At 43.5% G+C, this 21,842-nt stretch overlaps 1 protein-coding gene across 1 annotated transcript in view; it reads right to left on the bottom strand.

The window, feature by feature from the left end:
• lrp2b (low density lipoprotein receptor-related protein 2b) overlaps positions 1-21,842 on the bottom strand; it is a 73,849-nt gene that overhangs the window by 30,205 nt on the left and 21,802 nt on the right. Inside the window, exons 22-47 of the mRNA XM_061230442.1 lie at positions 17,271-17,510; positions 16,011-16,133; positions 15,728-15,844; positions 15,037-15,414; positions 14,385-14,633; positions 13,855-14,063; positions 13,425-13,609; positions 12,935-13,163; positions 12,668-12,845; positions 12,334-12,462; positions 12,078-12,244; positions 11,140-11,283; positions 10,866-10,975; positions 10,507-10,684; positions 9,540-9,753; positions 8,834-9,070; positions 7,632-7,823; positions 4,922-5,842; positions 4,655-4,820; positions 4,378-4,536; positions 3,774-4,063; positions 3,411-3,611; positions 2,599-2,841; positions 2,173-2,298; positions 1,405-1,524; positions 64-195 (exon numbers count right to left, since the gene is read on the bottom strand). Of these exons, the coding sequence (XP_061086426.1) occupies positions 64-195; positions 1,405-1,524; positions 2,173-2,298; positions 2,599-2,841; positions 3,411-3,611; positions 3,774-4,063; positions 4,378-4,536; positions 4,655-4,820; positions 4,922-5,842; positions 7,632-7,823; positions 8,834-9,070; positions 9,540-9,753; positions 10,507-10,684; positions 10,866-10,975; positions 11,140-11,283; positions 12,078-12,244; positions 12,334-12,462; positions 12,668-12,845; positions 12,935-13,163; positions 13,425-13,609; positions 13,855-14,063; positions 14,385-14,633; positions 15,037-15,414; positions 15,728-15,844; positions 16,011-16,133; positions 17,271-17,510 (5,637 nt within the window). The remainder of the gene's footprint in view (positions 1-63; positions 196-1,404; positions 1,525-2,172; positions 2,299-2,598; positions 2,842-3,410; positions 3,612-3,773; positions 4,064-4,377; positions 4,537-4,654; positions 4,821-4,921; positions 5,843-7,631; positions 7,824-8,833; positions 9,071-9,539; positions 9,754-10,506; positions 10,685-10,865; positions 10,976-11,139; positions 11,284-12,077; positions 12,245-12,333; positions 12,463-12,667; positions 12,846-12,934; positions 13,164-13,424; positions 13,610-13,854; positions 14,064-14,384; positions 14,634-15,036; positions 15,415-15,727; positions 15,845-16,010; positions 16,134-17,270; positions 17,511-21,842) is intronic.

The following is a 21,842-nucleotide window of genomic DNA, read 5'->3' as shown; positions in this document are numbered from 1 at the left end:
CAGTAAGTCTGGGGTGATCAAGGTTTTGGGACATCAGGAAAGGACAGGAAGATTTTCTCTCACCACACTCCAATTCTGCCACCTCGTCGCTGTTGTCCCCACAATCATTGTTTCCGTCACATGTCAGTGTGACCGGAATACAGTTGCCATTGATGCAGGTGAACTGATCAGGGTGGCAAGTATGAACCTGATCACCTACAGTAGGAAGAGATAAGGAGGGCAGGGGTGAATTCAACACAATACAATAGCACCCAAATGTGAATGTACTGTACTAAAGGAAACTCAAGCTATAAAACTATTAATCACAAAAAACTATGTTTTAAGTTAAATGTTTGCATTTGCTGAAAGCCTCAGAAGACTGGACATTAAATTGATCAGCACTAACGGTAACATCAGCCTGCTCTCCATCAAAGTCAAACAGCACAGATCTCTGACAACTTTTACAGCCATGTATAATGTCTACTGTTCATCATACAACATGTGCTCACCAAGGGCAGATTGTTTAAGATTCAAACCTCTCAAACATTCATAATCTTAAAGTTGTGCACTGTAAAGTTTATTGGCAATTTTGCACATTCAGTTTAGCAATATGCTTATTTTGTACTTCTAAATTATGCTTGATTTCCATGTGAAATGTGTCCTATTTGGGACCATGTATGTTCTATCGCTCTGTCAACATAGCTTGCCCACAAATTGTGTCGTACGTAGCATACAATTTTTAAACTAGTATGATTAATTAATTGATTAATTGATAGATCCTGCGTTAAAGTGTATACTGTAGAGTATAGAGTATAGTGTAAACTACTGCTCATAAGTTTGGGGTCACCTTGTCCTTTTCTGCTTTTTCTGATTTCATATTTTATTTTCTCTGTTTGTAATCAAATAATTCATACATGGTCAAAGCACAGACTTTCATTAAAGGGTATACCATTGCCATTGCTGTTGCCATTGTAGTAGACCTGCGAAATGAAATTGGTTTTGGGTCGAGTTAGATATTGAGGTTCAGATTTCGCTATTTTCAAAGGAAGAGCAAATCAATGCAAACATATAGTGAGCTACCACGCTCACTATAATAAACAGCCTGGGGTGATGTGCGAGCTGAGAACTGCGAGATGCAACAGATTTCTCTCGCACTTTTGTCTGTTAAGCAAAGGAATATAACAACAAAAAGGCAAAAGAAAAAATTATTATGGTTTTCCAAATAATTACAATGAAATGTGTCAACATTCGATGAAATGCAAATTGAATTATTTCTAAAACTGAAAATAATTTCCACTAAGGACACAATGGCCCAAAAATTTTATAATAGCAGGAGCCTGATAATATTGCATTATGTGGCATGAGTATAATGTGGCATATGCTGTACATGAGGTGCATTTATTGAAATATTAAACTTGTTCTCACGGCATGATGGCGGTTCGTCGGAGCCATCCATGCAGTCGTTCATATAGTCGCACACCCAGGAGTTTGAGATGCACCTCCCCACATCGCACTGGAACTCATCTGCCGCACACGTCCTCCCGGCTTAAAGAGCAGACACAGCAGAGTGAAACGAGTCACCTGAATCCCCCACATGCTCAGACAAGCATTGGAAATTAGCATATGCTATTACTTATGTGATATGTTGCATTCGATTTTGAGTTTCGGTCACACTTTACAATAAGGGTATATGAATTAGCATTAACTAGTGTAGTCATTAAAATGTATTAATTGATGTACAAATACGTGAATTAACCATGAAATGACATTTTTATTTGTTAATATATTTGTTAACTACTAACTACTAATGCATTAGTTACTTGAATATTTATACATTAGTAAACCATAGAATAAACATATAATTAGTTAATCATAATCACAAATAGATTAACTTTTTTATTTTTTATTCCAATATGAATTGCCATTAATGTAGTTGTTAACATTAATTAATTATGTACAATTACATAAACAAAGCTGGATAGAGTAACTACTCAGTAGTTACTTTGTTAACAACTACATTAGTTCACGCCAATTTGTGTAACCTTATTGTTGAGTGTTACCCACTGATTTACAGTATGTTTAAATGTAGTAGTCCCTATCAAATTCTAACACTAAATAAATAAACCCCACCCCCGGGGCCATTCCCCAGCATTCTTCTCTCCCCACATCAGGACCTGTGTCCTGGTAACTCACCGCAGAACAGCGGGTTTTCATCGCTGTTGTCTCCACAGTCGTTGTGGCCATCACAGAGGTTCATGCGCGAAACGCATATGTTGGTGGTGTCACACTTGATTAAGCCTGAGGCACAGGTTCGGTCCGCTGGGGAAGGGAGGGGCTGGAAGTCACCAACATTGCTATTGGCCTAACTATGATGAATACATATTACACAACCATTTAAAACCCAGTTGAGGATATTTAAGGCAGAGACTCTTGAGGCTTGATACGCTGCTAGATGCTATCTAGCTTTTAGGTAAACTAAGCAGGTACATTGAGTGGTAGGTAAAGGGCTAAATGGCCTTTTCTCGTCATTAAGTTACAGTATGTTATCTTAACGTCAATAAAGACAGAGCAGTACTGACAGATAAACATGTATTGAGGTGTCACCCCCTTACGACTCACGGCAATTGATCTCATCAGAGGTCCCGTTGTCTCGGCAGTCGTTCCGTCCGTCGCACACAAAGTCCGCGCTGATGCAGCGGCCGTTGTTGCAGGTGAACTCGGTGCTGGGGTTGCAGGTGGGGAAGGGGCAGCCCTGCTCATCGCTGTTGTCCCCGCAGTCATTGGTGTAGTCACACAGGTAGGACATGGGCACGCAGCGGCCATTGTCACAGGTGAAGTCCATGGGTGAGCAGGTATGAAAAGCTACGTGACATAAGAAATTAATAATGGCACTGCCCTCTGCCAAGTCAAGTGTTTCCTTCTGTTGCAGCCACACAACAAACTTTTTTTTTTAGATATTTTTTAGGCCTTTTTCAGCTTTATTGGACAGTATAGTATAGAGAGACAGGAAGAATGGGAGCGAGAGAGAGGGAAAGACATGCGACAAATGTCTGACAGTCGGATTCGAACCGCCGGCGTCGCGGCTCGCAATGAGCATGCGGTCAGTGCTCTACAGGCTGCGCCACCGAGACACCCAACACACAATAAACTTTACTAAAAATATGATTCAATGTTTTCTTATGGACGCTCCAACCCAGTAATGGCCAAGTAGTCTACTTGCAGCAATAAAATTGCAGGGATCAGCAACTCACGGTCTTCAAGGGCTGAGAAGAGCCGGTTTGTCACCCTCTCTTTACCTGGGAGTCAGGTGTGAAGACAGTCTGGCTAATCAATAGCTCTAATTGATATGGATGGATCTGGATCCGAGGCCCAGAGTTGATGATCCCTGCTTTATTGGCGCTGCACAGGACTGAATCAGGTCAGGTCCTCACCGCACACCCTCTCGAGCTCGTCCGAGTTGTCGTCGCAGTCTTTGAAGCCGTCGCACTTCCACCTCTGAGAGATGCAGTCTCCGTTGAGGCAGGTGAACTCCCCCACCTGGCAGCGCGGTCCAGTGTCCGGGATGCAGTCTTTGCCATTGTTGGCCAGGTACCATTTACCCACAGGGCACTGGCACTCAGGGCCGGAGGGACCTGCAGAGGGACAAGAGAGCGACAGGCACTGTGAGGACTCTGTGGACTCACGATGGCTCAGAGAACTGGAGCGTCTGGGTAGCAATCATAAAATGACCCTTAGTCGTATGAAAAAGCAAGCCTCAGCAGGGGAATGACAGAGGGACATAGTGCCTGGCTTACCGGGCACACACGTGTGGCTGCAGCCCCCGTTAAACTGCTGGCAGGGGCTGGAGCAGAGCTCCTGCTTGGCAGCCGTGAGCACGTGGATGTCGTTGGGCTTGTACCGCAGCTCCTGCGCCAGCACGGTCACGTCCGAACCATCGTCCTTGTTGGCTCGGTAAATGCTGCGTGTGTTCCAGTCGGTCCAGAACACGTGCTGCTGGTACACGGTCAAGGCATACGGGTTCTGCGTCCCGCTGACCATCTCCTGCCGGTTCTCACCTGTCAGTGAGGAGCGCTCGATCTTGTCCCTGCCGGACAGACACAACAGCCATTGAGATAGACGTCACCTCACCTCAGTGACCTTATGTTTATGTTTATGCATTGAATTGCTTGTACTGAGGCCAGTACAAGCCTGTGTGAAATTGTTTAGGAGTCAAATATTTTTATAGGCTTTATTGAACTTGTGTGGTGCACTGGAACTTATGAAATACTCTCAAAAAGTACACCGCCTTCCTCTTGGTTGGCACCAAGCAAGAGCAATCGAGCACAGAAAAGTATTTTAATCCAAAACAAGTATTTGACCAAGGCCCTGTTAGACTGGGCTCTTCTAGCTGGCACGTACAGGTAAGCATCAGCCCAATAGAGCAGTCGATCTTCATAGTCCAGAGAGAGGCCGTTGGGCTGCACCAGGCTGTGCTCGATGACCGCAGTGCGGAAGTTTCCTCCCAATGTGGCCCGCTCAATCTTGGCAGGGCTGCCCCAGTCTGTCCAGTACATGTATCTACAGAGAGAAAAACACAGAGGTCAAGAGGGATCACAGATCCAGCCCTCTACCACCAAGTGATTCTCCAGGCATGGCCAATGTTACAGTTCACAGCTCTCTCGCTTCCCAATATTACCCATAACAGGGGTCTACGACGATAGCCCGAGGGCGGTTTGCATGGGCAATGAAGGACCGGTTCTGCCCATCATGCCCCATAGACTGGACACTCCTGTTGTAGTAGTCGGTGTAGTATATGCGCTTGTGGATCCAGTCATAGGCCAGCCCTTCTGGGTCAGCCAGATCTGAAAAAGAGAGGCAGAGGTTCCAAGTATTACAAGGGGTCCATTTTGAGAGCATTTCAATCAGGTGAATGACTGTACTAGGTAGGCGAGCAGTATCTCACTGGAGGCAATGAAGACAGGTGGGCTGGAGGCAGAGGTGGTGCTGATGTAGCCGATACTGCTCCTGCCCACGCCAGAAGAGCGGGCGAAGTAGACCCTCTTGTCCCGAAAGTCAAAGTCCAGGGCATTCAAGGTGTAGCCGAGCGAGACTTCCGGGAAGGGCACACTGTGGTCTTCAGGGTCCAGGCGGGCGCTGTTGAGGGTGTAGTCGGTGGTGAAAATCAGGTACTCGTCTACGCCGAACCCGCAGGACACTCCGTTGCTGAGAATTGAGCCATGGGCACAGCTGCACTTGGGCACTTGATTCTCCGGCAGGGCAAAGCACAGCTGAGAGCAGCGCCCATTGTCCTCCATACAGGGGTTGAAGCCCACCTGCTGGGCGCCCACCGGCTGGACGTGGGAGTCAAAAACCGCAATATCGGCCAGTCCCGCCAAATTGTCCCGGATTACCTCCGCTGTGTCCGTGTTTCCTGGAAGCTTGCTAGCCTGGAAGATTTTCTCCAGTTTACGGTCCACCCAGACCATATAGTTCCCGAAAATAGAGACCCCGTAGGGTGCAGGGTATCGGCTGCCATAGCGCACAATCTGTCTCTGGCTACCATCCGCTGCCATGCAAGAGATCATGTCCAGGGTGTCATCAGTCCAGTACAGGAAGTCGTTGGTGTAGTCCACCGTTAGCCCACGTGGTGAGGCCAGGCTCTCAGAGGCTAGCACCGTACGGTTGCGGCCGTCCAGCTGGGCACGTTCGATCTTGGGTGTCTGCCCGCCGTCGGTCCAGAACAGGTATCGCAGTTTGGGGCTCACTGCCAGGTCCCGGGGCCGGTCTGTGCTGGTCTTCAGCAGGACCAGCCTCAGACTGGTGTTAAGGCGCAGGACCTCCAAGTATGTCTGGGTTGTGAAGGCATTTGTGAAGTACAGATTTCCTGTCACAGGTTAAAAACAGAACAGATTATTTATCCCCTATGCCCAATCACGTTTATCCAGACCTGCCAATCACGTTCATCCAGACCTGGGTCAAATTCAAATGGTTTTGGATTCAAATGCTTTTATACACTACTAAGCTTGTCTGGTGATTTGGAACTTACTCTCAAAAACTGAAAACCCCCCCTCTGGTCCTCTTGGTTTGCTCAATTGCACCAGGCAAGATCAATCGAGCACAGAAGAGTATTTGAATCTAAAATAATTATGTATTTCACCCAGGTCTGCATTCATCACATACCTAAAATCAATTCAAGAGAGCAAAGATGACCCTATGTTTGTCCATCTCCATATGTGCTGCCAGCTGTCAAGGCTTTCCATTCTCCAAATCAATATCCATACATATCTACGACTAGCTATCGATCACAATACAGACCAATTTGGCAAGAGAAACCCTACTGACTGTAAACCTCCCTTCTTGGGCAATGCTATAGACAATCACTATGAGCTTCTCTCTACAGGCTACTGACCACAGTCAGCATATAAATAGTCAGGAATTGTCAGCTATGGGATACATCACTATATCAAAGGAAAAACAGTAGCTTTCACTTGTTAAATAGATCTGTCAGCCCATGCAATTTCACCACAGGGAGGCAGTGAGTTCCTATGAGAGCTGAGGTCTGGTGATCAATTTAAAAACTATTGATGTGACACAGATTTCTCTAACCACAAAATAACTGTCAGAGGAAGACAAATGAGGTGCTGAATGATTTGGAACTGGGGATGATTTTTAATGCAAAATTCATCCTTATTTCTGAAAACTTGTTTCATCCTTAGAATTTCTCCTTCAAGGTGACTGCATGATGAATTGAAAAACCGATCCTGACCGGCATATCTTGTATTGACTGCATCAAACTGACAGTAGAGGTGATTAAACCCAATGATCGAGATACAAATTGGCATTAATTAATGTAACTAAGTAACTGAGAAGGTCATCACTATAGCCTTGCTTATTCATGTTAACAACCACATTAGTTAATACACTGGCAATTCATATTGGTTAATGTATTTGTTCATGGTTAACAAATTACAAGTGTATCCTATAGTTTGCTAAGGTATACATATTAATGTTGGTAATATGTTAGTAATTAACACAAACAGTAATGAAAAGTTTCATGCTTGATAAATTTACACTCACCAAGAACTTTATTAGGAACATTTTTACTTTATTACACCTACTTATTCATGTGATTATCTAATCAGCCAATTGTGTGGTAGCAGTGCAATGCATACAATCGTGTAGATACGGGTCAGGAGCTTCAGTTAATGTTCACATAAACCATCAGAATGGGGAAAAATATGATTGAAGTGACTTTGACTGTGGAATGATTGTTGGTGGCAAACAAGGTGGTTTGAGTATCTCAGAAACTCATGCACATTAGTCTCTAGAGTTCGCAAAGAATGGTGCAAAAAATCCAGTGAGCAACAGTTCTGCAGACAAAACTTGAGAGAATGACCAGACTGGTCAAAGCTGACAGGAAGGTGACAGCAACAGAAATAATTACATATTACAACAGTGGTATACAGAAGAGCATCTCTGAACATACAGCGCATCATAACTCTAAGTGGATAGGCTACAGCAGGAGAAGTCTAAAAAATAAGAAATACCTAATAAAGTGCTCTGTAAATTTTAATGCATGTTAACAACTACATTAGACAATGTAAATTCATGTGCCCTTAGAATGAAGTGTTACCTCAAACAAATAAAACATGAAGTAAGAGCATGAATCTAACCTGCAATCCAGTCTACCGCAATGCCTTGAATCCCTCCTGTCCCAATGCCAGAGGTGACAATGTGTGAATAGCGTGAGCCATCGGTCTTTGCCCTGGAGATTCCTCTGTAGTAGGTGTAGGAGCTGTTATCACTCCAATACAGGAAGCCAGAAGGAATGTGCAGATCCAGCTTGTCAATCTTCGCTGAAGAAGCTGCAGTGAGTCAAACGCAGTTATGGTAAAGCTGTTGTATGTTACGGTATTCCTGGTTTCTAATCAGTTATGGCACAAGTTGTTTATATGTTGATTTGGATGTCATATCTTCATATCATATCTAGGGGCCTGTTCCACAAATAATAGTTTCCCTAAGCTTTATTTTTTGGCCATATACTGAAAATTAAGAAGAAGCATGCCATTTCTCAGAACCAGAGAATTGTATTTTTCCTAAGATCCAACATGTGGGAACCCCAGGGGGGCTAATTTTCATAAATACCAATGACCAACACCGGGCCGCTGAGGGATGAGCTTGTAGACGGTGTCTCCTAAGTAGTTAGCATGGGTAATTGGAATAGATAGGGTACAATTGGTACAAATTTTGAGAAAATTGTGGAAATGGATTTATGCAAATGATGGTCACTGGGGGTCCCACAGGTGGATCTAAGGAAAAATGTGGTTTCAGCTACAATCATGCGAAATAGCATGTGTCTTCGATTTGCAGTATTTGTTGGCTTTAGCCAAGCTCACACTACACAACTTTTGTTATGATTTTTCAGTCTCCAACACATTTCTGAAAAGTTTGTGAGTCTTGTGAAGTGAGATGGTCTACTTTACCAAATAGTTTAATATCTCAACTATTACCATCTCAACCTATTGGCCTGCAGAGAATGGGCTATGAAAAGCACAAGACAAATAAAATTTAATTGAATTTAATTAGCTAGCTACAGTTCAAAGTCCACACTTCTCTACCATCCAGTGATAATAGAAGAATATTTGGACTGGCAATATGTTACTGGGCCCACTAATCCCATTTCTATTGTTTGTAAGTCTGCTGTTAATGTTCTTTACTATTGTTGATAGTGGTGCCTGGCAATGTAAAACTATTGCATAAAGGAGTTGTATAAAAACAATATCACACCCAAAGTCATATGTTATGGTAAATATCAGCACAGGTGTGCTGGTCGACAGAAATCCACTTTGTTATGTATATAGCTTGTAATACTTACAGCCGCTCACTGGCACCATGGCATCAGAGTGATCAGAGCTGTTGATGTGGAACCCGCGAATGAGCTTAGAGGTGGACACCATGGCGAAGGAGTCATACTGATCGCAGCGGGACCCGTCGCTGGATGGCACAAAGCCTGTGGTGCAGGCACACGCTTTCTGTCCACCAGACTTGGGCAGGCATAGGTGAGGGCAGCCCCCATTGTTGGTGCTGCAGGCATTGGTGGTCCCTGCAGAGTCTGTGCACAGACAAAACAGAACACCCTCTGTCAACGCCTGACCTTCAAAATCACGACTGGCTATGGAGTCATTTAGGGGCCACAATCATCCCTGAGCCATACAATTCAGCTATTAAGTGGTGGGTGGGTGTTATTTATGTTGGATGGCTTGGGGACCATAACAACATTCTTGTTTAGTGCCACTCTATTATTTAGGGTCACCAAAACCCAAGGGCCAGCTCTGTTCAAAACAAGCAGGACAATCAAAACTCTAATTTCATATTGTCCAATAAATAGCAACAAAATGGCCATTCATTGAAAGCCATTATGAGAGTTTGCAGTTTAAATTACATTACTCACTGCAATTGTATGAAATTCTGGTATGGGGCAGATTTATAGCGCCCTTTACACCTGTCTGTACTGTAATTTGATCAATGTGATCAATGAAGTGACTGCATGGGCAGTTGACAGTGCCAAGGGCTACACTCACTGTCTCTTGCATGGACCTTGAGGGCCCCAAGCCCAGTCATGCCACTCCTCATCACCACCATGTTGGCCCCGTCTGCTTTGTCCACCCTTTCGATGACCTCGTAGTCCAGGTCAGTGTAGTAGAGGTAGTTCTGGTGAACGGTGATGCCCCAGGGGTGTGACAGGCCACTCACAATGGTCAGACGGCTCACCCCATCCATGGTCCCACACTCAATCTGTCAAAAAATAATGTTTTCTTGTGGCCTCCTCCATACAACATCACTCTATAATTGAGTAATAACTCAGGACAGGTAGTGGTATAATGTCAGTGCAGGGTGCAGTGGAGGGTTGCAAGCCCCGAAGCTGTGATAAAATTACAATATACCACACCCTGGAGTGAGTTATTGCATTTATAAAACGGTTACCACATATGAAGATATAGATTTTATAGACACCATCCAATTAAAAGTGTTTTTCATTAACAATGTAATTTAATTACAAGAAAAATTTTTAACATTCCAAGAAAATAGTTAAACAGCTGCTCCAGATAGTGCCAGGTGGTTGCTATGCAACATTGTTGCAAGGTGATTGAAGTGCATCAGCTTGCATGTAACAGTTTTTCATTGCTGCTTTGCCATGGAGTGATAATTGAAATAGAACTGTCAACAAGCATTTGAAGTTATAGCATAATGATTCCACAATTGTGACACAATTATCAATCTGTGGTTCTCCAGGTAAACAACACCTGGTTTGTGGCTGTCAGAATGGTCAACAGAATGGTCATAATTAGGTTATAGTGTGCTTTTTCAATTCATCTGGTGTGTACCTACCACTAGATTTGGTGTATATACTGATTAAAAAAAGCAATTCAGACAAGCTACCAGCACTAGCTGGTGGACCAGCTCATACCCAGCATATGGCCAGCTTGACCAGGTCAATTTTCAAGCCAGTCAAGCTGGCATAGCTGGATTTTACAGTGGGCTACCTACCAGTCCAGAGCTGGTGACACTCCAGTACAGCTTGCTCATAGCAATGTCAGCTGTGATGTACTCTATGTGGCCCAGATGGCCAGTGTACAGGACCTTCAAATTACTCCCATCCATGTCTGCACTTGCCACCTTGGGCGGGACCCCAGCATCTGTTCCCCTGTCTGTCCAAAATAACTTCCTGCAATATATGTAGATGGTTAGTATCATCAAGCATTATCAAGAAACATTACCACGCCACATCGACCACACCACTCATTTATTAATTGTGTATCTAAGGTTTGCATGTTAACAGGTCATGAATGAAGAATGCTGTATCCAATCTAAGTGCATAAACAGATGATCAGAGTGTACTTTTATACCCTCTGGCTGGATCAAGAGCTATTCCAATGGGCTGCCCCACCCCTTCTGGCTTCCCATTGTTTGTGATGAGGGTCTTCCTGTAATGCTGACTCCCATCCACTCGGATGACCTACACAGTAAATTATCTATTCAGTTAAGCGCAGTAAAATGACCGGGTAAATGTCGTCCTTCAACAATAATAACTTAGTTCATTTGAGAATATAATGTCACTTTTCACTGAATGATACAGTATAATAAATACCCTCACTATGCACAAAGAAGCATCATTTTTACCTCAATGGCCTGATTGATGGGATTTGTGTAATACATCACTCGCGTTATCCAATCAAAGGCCAACCCAGAGGGAGAGCCAAGGATAGCTGTTGGAGCAAACTGAGTTCGATTGCTTCCATCAGTCTTCACTCTGAAAATAGACCCCTGTTGAGAAGAAGAAAACCATTCTTCACCAGCAATCACACATCGGTGATTAGACATGCCATCTATATTGGTGTTGCTATCGGTCTAACAGGATCCAATTTGTAGTCAAATATGTCAGCAAGTATCATTCATTATGGGATTTGTCACATTCCCTCCTGGGTTTTGAAACAGCTGGTAGTTGGTTGAGCAGTTCAGACCAGCTCCATGCTCAGCATGGTTTGACGAGCTCAAGCTATGTTTTGAAACAGCTGGTCGCTGGTAATTTCAAGCTGGTCATAGCTGGATGTTACAGCAGAGTATTCTTAGATTCATATGGAACTATCAACCAAAGTTAAGAATAAAGAGGTATTGTGCTTACAACAAGATAAGACTTCAGAACACCAAAGGTTTGCATGAGTTCCTGACCCCATTGTTTCTGTGGTGCCATTCATGGTTAAAAATGAGAACTCAGTGTCACTTCTACAAGGTGAATTAGAACAGTTCTGAAGCCATCTGCACTCTAAATGGTAAATGGCAGGCATTTATATAGCGCCTTTATCCAAAGCGCTGTACAATTGATGCTTCTCCATTCACCCATTCATACACACACTCACACCGACGGCGATTGGCTGCCATGCAAGGCCCCGACCAGCTCGTCAGGAGCATTTTGGGGGTGTCTTGCTCAGGGACACTTCAACACAGCCCGGGCAACCCGCGACCCGCAACCGGCAACCCTCCGACTGCCAGACGACTGCTCTTACTGCCTGAGCCATGTCGCCCCCACTCTACATGCCCTCAACCTATTTGACACTCACCGAGCCCTGGACCCAGTAAATAAACTGTTCCTTGTCATCAAAGTCAATGTCACGGCCCTGGCTGATTCCCGACACCGGGGTCATAGCATTGGTGGACGTGTCATTGGGGTCAAGCGGGATGCCCAAAATTGTCGTCCCCCTGACAACCATCAAGAAGGGGCTGTCGTCTGAAGCAAATAAAGAGTGGCGGTTAACGTCTTCACTCAGACAGGCAGGTGTTATCTGGATCAACAGAGGCACCGACGCCAGGTCCTACCTTTTGTGCACGTGCGGCTGTCGGATGTCAGATGCCAGCCAGATTGACAGGCACAGGAGAAATACATAGGCCTCCTTGACGACAGCAGGCACAGTTGACTGCATGGGCTGCTCAGGCAGGGGCTGACCGCTGTTTGAACAAAGGTCACATTATTTGTTCTTTGAGAGGCTAACAAGTTCACTAAAAACAAAATGTATTCAATGAGCCAGTGTCCAGCATGCTAACCCCAAAATGTTTTAAACCAAAAACAAAGGTTGCTCAACTAGAGGACATGAAAGGTCATACAATTTTGTATCCTTCTCCTCCATGTGTGGTGTGTCCATTCAGTCCTTACCAGGAGGCTGTTTGACGGGATGATTCAACACAATGCCCATGGGCTGGTAGATATTAATCATCAGGGTGGTCACGTTGCCTCCATGCCATTTGTTAGCCCGGATGACTCTACTGGAGTACCGCTCTGTCCAGTACACATAGTCCTCAAAGATGGTCATGCCATGAGGGTGCTGTAGCAACTGCACAGAGAGCCATGGAGTTAAAAATTAACATCTGCTTTTCTTGATGGTTAGAGTATACTTTCTGAATGACATTGTCACAAACTCACCAGATCACTGGCAAAGACCTGGAATCGATTGTTGCCGTTATAGTCGCAATAGTCGATGTAGTCTAAATAGGCATCTGCAAAGTAGAGCCGGCGGGTGGGATAGTCAATGGTCAGCCCGTTGGGCCAGTACACCTTTTTTGTCACTATGGCTCGCCGTAATGAGCCATCCATGCTGGCCTTCTCAATTCTTGGATTCTGGCCCCAGTCCGTCCAGAACATCAAATTGGTGCTATCACAAATCAGATAAAGAATGCATTAATTTAACATTTTTGCAGTATTTATTTTGCGAAATTTAAGTTTACATTGAATTAATTGTTTGGTTCAACAAATGCATGAAAATAAAATCAGCACTTTAGCAAATACCTACACATCTACAATTTGTATTTGACCATCTGCACTTTCTATTTGAACTTTAAACCACAAGGGTTATGTTACTAAATGCAAATGTAAGTCAATCTTTTCATTCTTTTAGAACATAATGCAGGCCTACAAGTTGCGTGGGTCCAGGGCAAGTCCACGAGGGCTAGTGATGTTCTTGGACAAGAGTATCTTCCGGAAGCGGCCATCCAGAGTGGCCACCTCAATGTTCTCCATCACAGAGTCTGTCCAGTAGAGGTTCCGGCCCACCCAGTCCACAGCCAGGCTCTCTGGCACTGTCATTCCAGTGGAGAACACCTGAACATCAACACAGGGAGGTCATACTCATAATTTATCACAAGTCCTATTGACAATACACTGCCATCTATGTCATTTTACCATCAACTTTCACACTGCAAATTTACTACCTAATAAAAATATTGGAAATGTTACATTACATTGCATTAATTATCAAACTCTCTTTTCCATAATGTTAATTAGTTTTTGCGTAATATACCTTGGTATCCTAATATCAAATTACAGCAAGTATGTACGAACTATACCTCTTTTCTGTCTGTGCCATTCTGCAAGGCACTCCAAATCTTTTTTTGGGATGCGTCAGCCCAGTAGATGCGATTGGTCACCCTGTCAAAGTCCACAGTGACGATGTTGGAGCCACTGACCACAGGCTTGATAATGGTGGGCCTCTGCCTGATGTTGTTGGATATGATCTGACTGCGCTTGGTGATCAGCAGTATGGGATCCTTGGGGTCTGCAACCACATTATTCTTATGTAGGTTGTGGCCAACTCACTCACTGGAGACATCACTGTGTGGTCTACCATGCAACTACTGTATCTGTTTCTGAGAGATGATCATAAACTACTATTTTACTAATCACAATTGAGTGACATCAAGACATTTTTGGAAAATTTAGTTGAGATGCATAACAGCAAAATGAAAAACTAACTTAAATTGTTGCGCTCGAATACCCTTACCTTGGCTGTGAATACTATGGACAGAATATCACACATTTTTAACAATGAGTCAAAGTGTTACTGTGCTTGTATCAAACTAATGTAATAAATGAATACCAGAGGCCTTGCAGACACGACCATTGGGCTCGAGCTGGTAGCCATCCTCGCAGTAGCAGCGGAAAGAGCCACGCTCGTTGAAGCACGTCTGGCTGCATGTGCCAGGAATCAGGCACTCATTGATGTCGTCGCAGGTTTTGGAGTCATTGAGGAGCTGAAAGCCTGGCTGGCAGGTGCACTGGGCCCCAAATGGCCCCTGAACACAGCCCCCGCTGCAGCCCCCGTTGTTCACGGCACAGTCATCCTCGTCTGTTGAAAGAGAGATAACGTGGAACAAATCTCCCCAAACATCCCCTTCAGCTTATTAAAGCTGGGAAATGAGCTGTGACAGCAAGAGATTTGATCTGATTAGATTATGTCCTGAATCCAAAAGGGAGCATTTCTGGGGGTAGTCTAGCACAGGAAAACAGTATTTCCAATGCTGTCTGAGGACTTTCAGACAAGGTTCTCCATTTCTTTTTCCTCTCTTGTTTCAGAAGGAAAGCAGACAGTCTCCCCTCCTTTCATGAGTTTTGCTTTATTCAGAAAGGTAGAAAGCAGAGAGGGTACAGATAAACAGATAAAGCTGAGAAGTTGCCATGGCAGAGGAAGTCGCTCATGCGGCATTTCTGAACATGAGAAAAAGCCCAGGGGTTGTTCCTGTCATACTCACTGCAGAGTGGGGACTCATCCGCCCCGTCGGGGCAATCCTGTTCGCCATTGCACAGTTGACCTAGGGCGATGCACACCTGGTCAGTGGGGCAGAGCCACTGGCCAGCGGGGCAGCTAAAGGGGGGTGTGGGACACCCTCTCTCATCGCTCATATCCTGGCAGTCGTTTTCTCCGTCGCACACCCAGGACTGGTATATGCACTTTTTATTATCGCACTGGAAGTAGTTAGGGCGACAGGTGATGGGCGGGCAGCCGTTGTGCTCGTCTGAACCATCCTGGCAGTCTGGGTGCCCGTCGCACTCCCACGTGCCCGGCAGGCAGACTCCATCCACCTGGCACTGGAACTCATCGTCATGGCACAGACCTGGACCACGTGTGGCTGCAAGACCACACAGGTGTCAGCATCTCAAACGGATTCATGGACATTCTTAATTATGCACACACATAAAATGTATTATGCTACACTGAAGGTTCACCTGCCTGGGTGATACCAAAAAAAGCTCAGTGCCTTGTATGGGATGGCACAAATAATGAAGTTAACAAAAATCCAAGTAAACCTGAACATGAACAAATGTTTAGGTTTACTTGGCTTTAAGCTGATGCATGTGAATACTTGTCACTCAAGCTGAGGGACAGACATTTGTATCACATTGGCCCCCTAATAACCACCCAGCCAAACTGAGTATACTCACGGCATCCTCTCTCATCTGAGTGGTCTCTGCAGTCGAAGACACCATCACACCGGTACGTCTGGCTAACACACTGGTCTCCACTTGCGCAGGCAAACTCATAATAGCCACAGGAAAACTCTGAGAGCAAAAGCAGCATTAAACAGCCTGAGCAAATATAGTCCTATGGTGAAAGGATAAATAATATACACAGACTGAGACACTCCTTGTAATAGGGGACATGCAGCACAAACAATTGACACATCGGATACAGATGGGAAGACAGCACACAGACATCATTTCTCACCACAGTCCTTCTCATCCGATCCGTCAAAGCAGTCCTGGTCTCCATCACAGACATAGGAGTTGTCAATGCAGCGGTGATCTGGACACAGGAAGTACCCTGGGACGCAAGTGGTGATGGACGAACCTGACAGAGAAACATAGAAGGAAAGAACAATATAAATTTTCTATATTTTGGATTTCGGCTGGCTTGATAAAAATGAGAATGATTTGAAGGTTTAGGGAGGCCAATGGATTAGGGGGATTGATACATATTGTAGCCTAGATTTTTTATTTGTTTATATATTCCACGAGTTTAACTGCAGATTTACTGAAACGGGGTAAGCACCTCAAACAATGGTGTCCTACTGAGAATAAAATCCCACTCTGCTTTTTCACAGTCTCATGTCACCTAGTGATTTGATCAAATCAGAACCTGCACTGCATTGTAAGATTCTGACCAATCAGTTGTAACATTCAATATAAAATGCACGTAATACTTATCGGTACAATAACAGCATTTGAGTTTTTTTCAACATGCAGAGTTAACTAACATTAGCTAGCCTAGGTATTTGCCTACTGCCTAACCTACTAAACTATTGTTGCCCAGTTTAACTGAGAAAGCTATAGCTACCCAGGTAAAGTGGAATCTAAATTAGCGAACTATTGAAGATAAGGGTTAGCTGAAATGATATTAAATTATTACAGAAATAAGACCGATTAAGCAACCAAGCAAACAAGCTAGCTAGCTAAGGTTAGTAACAGCAAACTCAATGGCTAGCAAATATTTCCAATTTTATTTGTTAACTGAGCTAACTGTGGGCTACCAGAAAAAAACTGCCATCTTTTCATAAAAATAAGCATTGTATATGTCGTTATGAAATTTTACCTGAAAAGCTGTCATTTTTTTACTGCAATCTCCACTGTTTTATGAATTGTTTGTTTTCTCCTTGCTAGCATGGACTTAAAGTGTATGCCGACTCGGAATAGCAGTTTCCTCTGCCATCTTGGTACAGCTTTCTGTATCTTTGTACGTACCATCAAAGTTATATGTACTGCGCGTTTTAACAAGGTATGTCAGTCACTCAATAATAGAAAACACACTTGCCCGGTCTGTATGGGTCCGACAATAAGAAATCCCTGTCCACTTAATTGTCTGCGTTTCTGCATGAAAGCTCAATTTTCATGTTTAAAGTAATTAATGGACTTAGTCCTCTTACAGCTAAAGCAGAAATGCAGAACATTCTCCGAGAGATCCTGCCTGTCCTGGTGTCTCCACACTCACCGCAGTTCCTCTCATCGGACCCGTCTCCACAGTCGTTGTCCGCATCACACACCCAGGCGCTGGGGACACAGTTGCCGTTGGCGCAGGAGAAGTGTGACGAGCCGCAGGTGGTCGGAGGCCGGGTGGGACAGTGGTCCTCGTCTGTCCCATCTCCGCAGTCATCCTGGCCATCGCAGCGCCATGAGGACGGGATGCAGTGTTTGTTTCCGCAGGAGAATGCGTAAGGGGAGCAGGTCATCCCTGTCAAGAGGACGAGGCGTAAGGTGTATTTTCCAGGACGTTGATTACCTAGTATTTACTGGGTAAATGCTAGCTACTTACAGTGGGAAGCAAAGATTTGGGACACCATCCATCCATCCATCCATTATCTGAACCCGCTTATCCTGATCAGGGTCGCAGGGGGGCTGGAGCCTATCCCAGCATACATTGGGCGAAAGGCAGGAATACACCCTGGACAGGTCGCCAGTCCATCGCAGGGCACACACACCATTCACTCACACACTCATACCTACGGGCAATTTAGACTCTCCAATCAGCCTAACGTGCATGTCTTTGGACTGTGGGAGGAAACCGGAGTACCCGGAGGAAACCCACGCAGACACGGGGAGAACATGCAAACTCCGCACAGAGAGGCCCCGGCCGACGGGGATTCGAACCCAGGACCTCCTTGCTGTGAGGCGGCAGTGCTACCCACTGCACCATCCGTGCCGCCAGAGTTAAACAGAGTTTGCTATTTTCATTTTTTAGTGTTTATAAATTATTTAAAAAAAGGAAAAGGGCCCTGTGCAAAAGTTTGGGAACCCTTTTGAATTGTTATTTGTTACTTTTTAAAACGATAATTACTAAGGCCCAGACCCAGGTGATTTACTCGTCAGGGCTTCAATGAGTCAGGTGGGTATAATTCCAAGTTTTTATTCTGAAGTAACTCCATGCCTTCTAAAGTATCCAACTGCACAGGTTTTTGTGGTTTCCTTTCAATCAGCTGCCAATTAAGGCCAATTAAGGCCTTGAGAACAAGGCATGTGGATACTTTAACCAATCAACGTCTTTAACCAACCCAGAACACCCCAAAAACCAGCAGACACTACGGCCCTCCAGGACTGGAGTTTGACACCTGTGCTCTAAACAGTTGTCCAAGGATTTCAGAATAAAGATGGTTGATTTCCACCAAGAAGGAGAAGGCTACAAAAACTTTCTCAATGTTTCAAACTACCTATGTTTCAGAAACATTATTAGAAAATGGAAGATAAATGGAACAGTTGAAGTCAAGGCAACGTCTAGAAAGCCAAGAATGATTTCGGATAGAATGGCCTGAGACCTGGTCAGAAAATTAGGTGTCTGAAGTATGCAAAAGAAAACATCGAGAAGCCTGAAGCCTTTTGGAACAATGTGCTTTGGACTGAAAAAACTTTTTACTAAAAAATTTTACTTTTTGGCCACCACCAAAGAAGGTATGTTTGGAGAAAAAAGGGAAGCCTTTGAAGAGAAGAATCCATTATGCTTTGGGGTTGTGTGGCAGCTGAGGGCACAGGAAATATTGTGCGAGTGGAAGGAAGAATGGATTCCACCAAATATCAAGAAATTCTGTAGGCTAATGTTCAACGGTCAGTCCAGACATTGAACTTGAATAGAGGTTTGGTATCTAAAAGGCTTTTTGACCAGGGGTGCCCAAATATTTGCACACTACTGTATGTGTAAATATCAGGTAACTATTTTGATTTCAGAGGTATTATGAAATGGGCTGTGAAACATGTTTTCATAGTATTTAAGTTTATTTCATGGCACTACTGACTATTTTGTTGAATAAGTCAATAGTTACATAATAATTGCACACATACAGTAGCTAGTATTTACCCAGAAAATACTCGGTAATTAATGGCCTGTAAAATAAAGCATTATCAAAAAAGGAAACATATTTCCACCCTCAATACTCTGGGAAACTGCCAAAGTAGTGCTGCGAGGAAAAATAATTTCATACTCTTCATATAAGAAAAAAAAAGAACTTGAACTTGAAAACAATTTAGAACACAAACTCAAAGAATTGAATGGCATGTATGCTTGTAATCCCACAGAAGAAATACAGAACGAACTAGCGGCAACCACTTCTCAACTAAACATTATCATAAACAAAAAGACCCAGTTCCTAATACAAAGACTTAGACATGACAATTTTGAACACAATAACAAATCAAGTAAATATCTGGCAAACCAACTCAAGCGGAACAAAGACAAATCTCTCATCTCAGTCATAAAGAACTCAGCAGGGTACACACCCACTGAGATTAACAATACATTCCGGGAATTTTACAACAAATGATATACCTCGGATCACAAACCAAATTTAGTAGATACCCACTCCTTTCTTAACCACGTAGACCTACCTTGTCTTAACGAAAAACTAGCAATTGAACTAGATGCACCCCTAACACTGGATGAATTCTATAAAGCAATTAACCAGATGCCTAACAATAAAGCACCAGGACCTGATGGTTTCCCAGCTTCTGGAACACAACACACTCACCACTCTTCTTCAGAATGACAGTTGACATGAAACTAAAACTCAAAAATACCGCACATGAACACAGCCCTCCTCTCAGTATTACTGAAGCCTGATAAAGACCCAACCCTATGTTCCAGCTACCACCCCCTATCGCTCATCAACACCGATCTCAAAATTATCTGTAAAGCACTAGCCACCCGAATTGAAATGGTTACCCCATCACTAATCCATCCAGATCAAACCGGATTAATGAAAGGAAGACACTCTTCAAACAATATGCGTAGACTTTTCAATTTAATTCATACATCAAATCAAAACAAAACTAAAACAATAATCGCTTCACTAGATGCAGAAAAGGCATTTGACAGAGTAAATTGGACATTCCTGTTTAAAACACTCAACAAATTTGGCTTTGGAGAATCGTTTATTCACTGGATAAAAATATTATATAATTCACCAATGGCCACAGTTTCTACTAACGGACTAACATCACAGAGTTTCACACTGCACAGAGGGACCAGGCAAGGATGCCCACTCTCACCAGCTTAATTCGCCTTGTTTATTGAACCACTAGCTGCTGCAATGCGTCAAAACAATAAAATAAAGGGAATCCATACCCCCTCTACACACCACAAAATCTGCCTTTACGCAGACAACATATTACTCTACCTACAAGACCCATCAAACTCCCTGCATGAGGTCATCAGTCTCATTAATTCATTCTCTCAAATATCTGACTATGCTATAAATTGGACAAAATCAACCATTTTACCCATAAATAGTGCCGACTGGAATGCTACATCTCAGGACTCACCCCTCACCTCCACTAGCAATATCAAATATCTGGGTATAAATATTTCCACCAAGCTGTCAGAGTTGTTCCTCCTTAATTTCATTCCGTTAATAAATACAATTGAAGATGATTTAAACCGTTGGACAAACTTACCTCTATCTCTAATTGGCAGAATAACGACTGTAAAAATGACCATACTACCAAAAATTAACTACCTCTTCAGAATGATTCCAACCTAGCCCACCACAAAATGGTTTAGTTCATTAAACACCATCACAACTAAATTCTATTGGAAAAATAAAACGCCCCGGATCAAACTTTCTACCTTACAGAAACTCAAAACTCAAGACTTATCACTCAGCTACAATTCAGACTTCTGGACTCAAATCTGTAGGAACACCTTCACGATGACCACCAATACTAACCTGCAACTAATACAACACAAGGTCATTCACAGAGCTCATATCACTCACCAAAAGATGTTTAAAATGGGATTTGTGGACTCAGACACTTGCACTCACTGCTCTTTGAATACCCCAGATAATTACTTCCACTCGACCTGGCTCTGCCCACCAACTCACCATTTCTGGAAACAAGTCATCAACCAAATATCTCTCATTATGAGCTATAGCATTCCACTCTGTCCATCCCTCTGTCTACTAGGAGACCTCTCAACAATCAACCCACCAAATCAAAATACCAAACCTATACTTATTGCCCTAGCTATCGCCAAGAAAACCATCCTCTTAAACTGGAAAACAAGACACAAAATAAACATAACACATTGGTCTAATCTACTCAAAGAACACATATCCATGGAACTAATTTCACACCAGCGCCAAAGCTCACACATGGCAAACATTTGGGGTCCTTCCATAAAATCATTCAATTTGCCTGTGGACTAACCCCCCAACACCCAACCTAACCAACATATACTCACATACTCTAGAAACACTACCCATGCAATGCCATATCCTAATCCAACCCATCCATTTTTAATTTATTTAATTTTTTCCCCATTGTTACTTTTATTACTATTACTTTTTCTCCTCTTCTCTCCCTTTTTCCATACTATCCATTCAAGGCTCCAATCAACAACCACCCACTTGTCCACCTGTCTGTTTGTCTATTCATCTTCCTGTCTATCTGCCCGTTGGTCTTGTATACACAAGTCACTCTTTCCACACTTTATCATTCTTTTTATTATTATTCTTTATTTCTTTTCTTTTTTTCCATTTATTGTTATTTTTAGTGACTCTGTCTGTTTTGTTTTACCCTC

This window comes from Conger conger, chromosome 2 (genome assembly GCF_963514075.1).
Source record: "Conger conger chromosome 2, fConCon1.1, whole genome shotgun sequence".
Classification (NCBI taxonomy): Eukaryota; Metazoa; Chordata; class Actinopteri; order Anguilliformes; family Congridae; genus Conger; species Conger conger.
The sequence above is the reverse complement of the archived record's forward strand: the minus strand, read 5'-3'. Positions and strand labels throughout refer to the sequence as shown.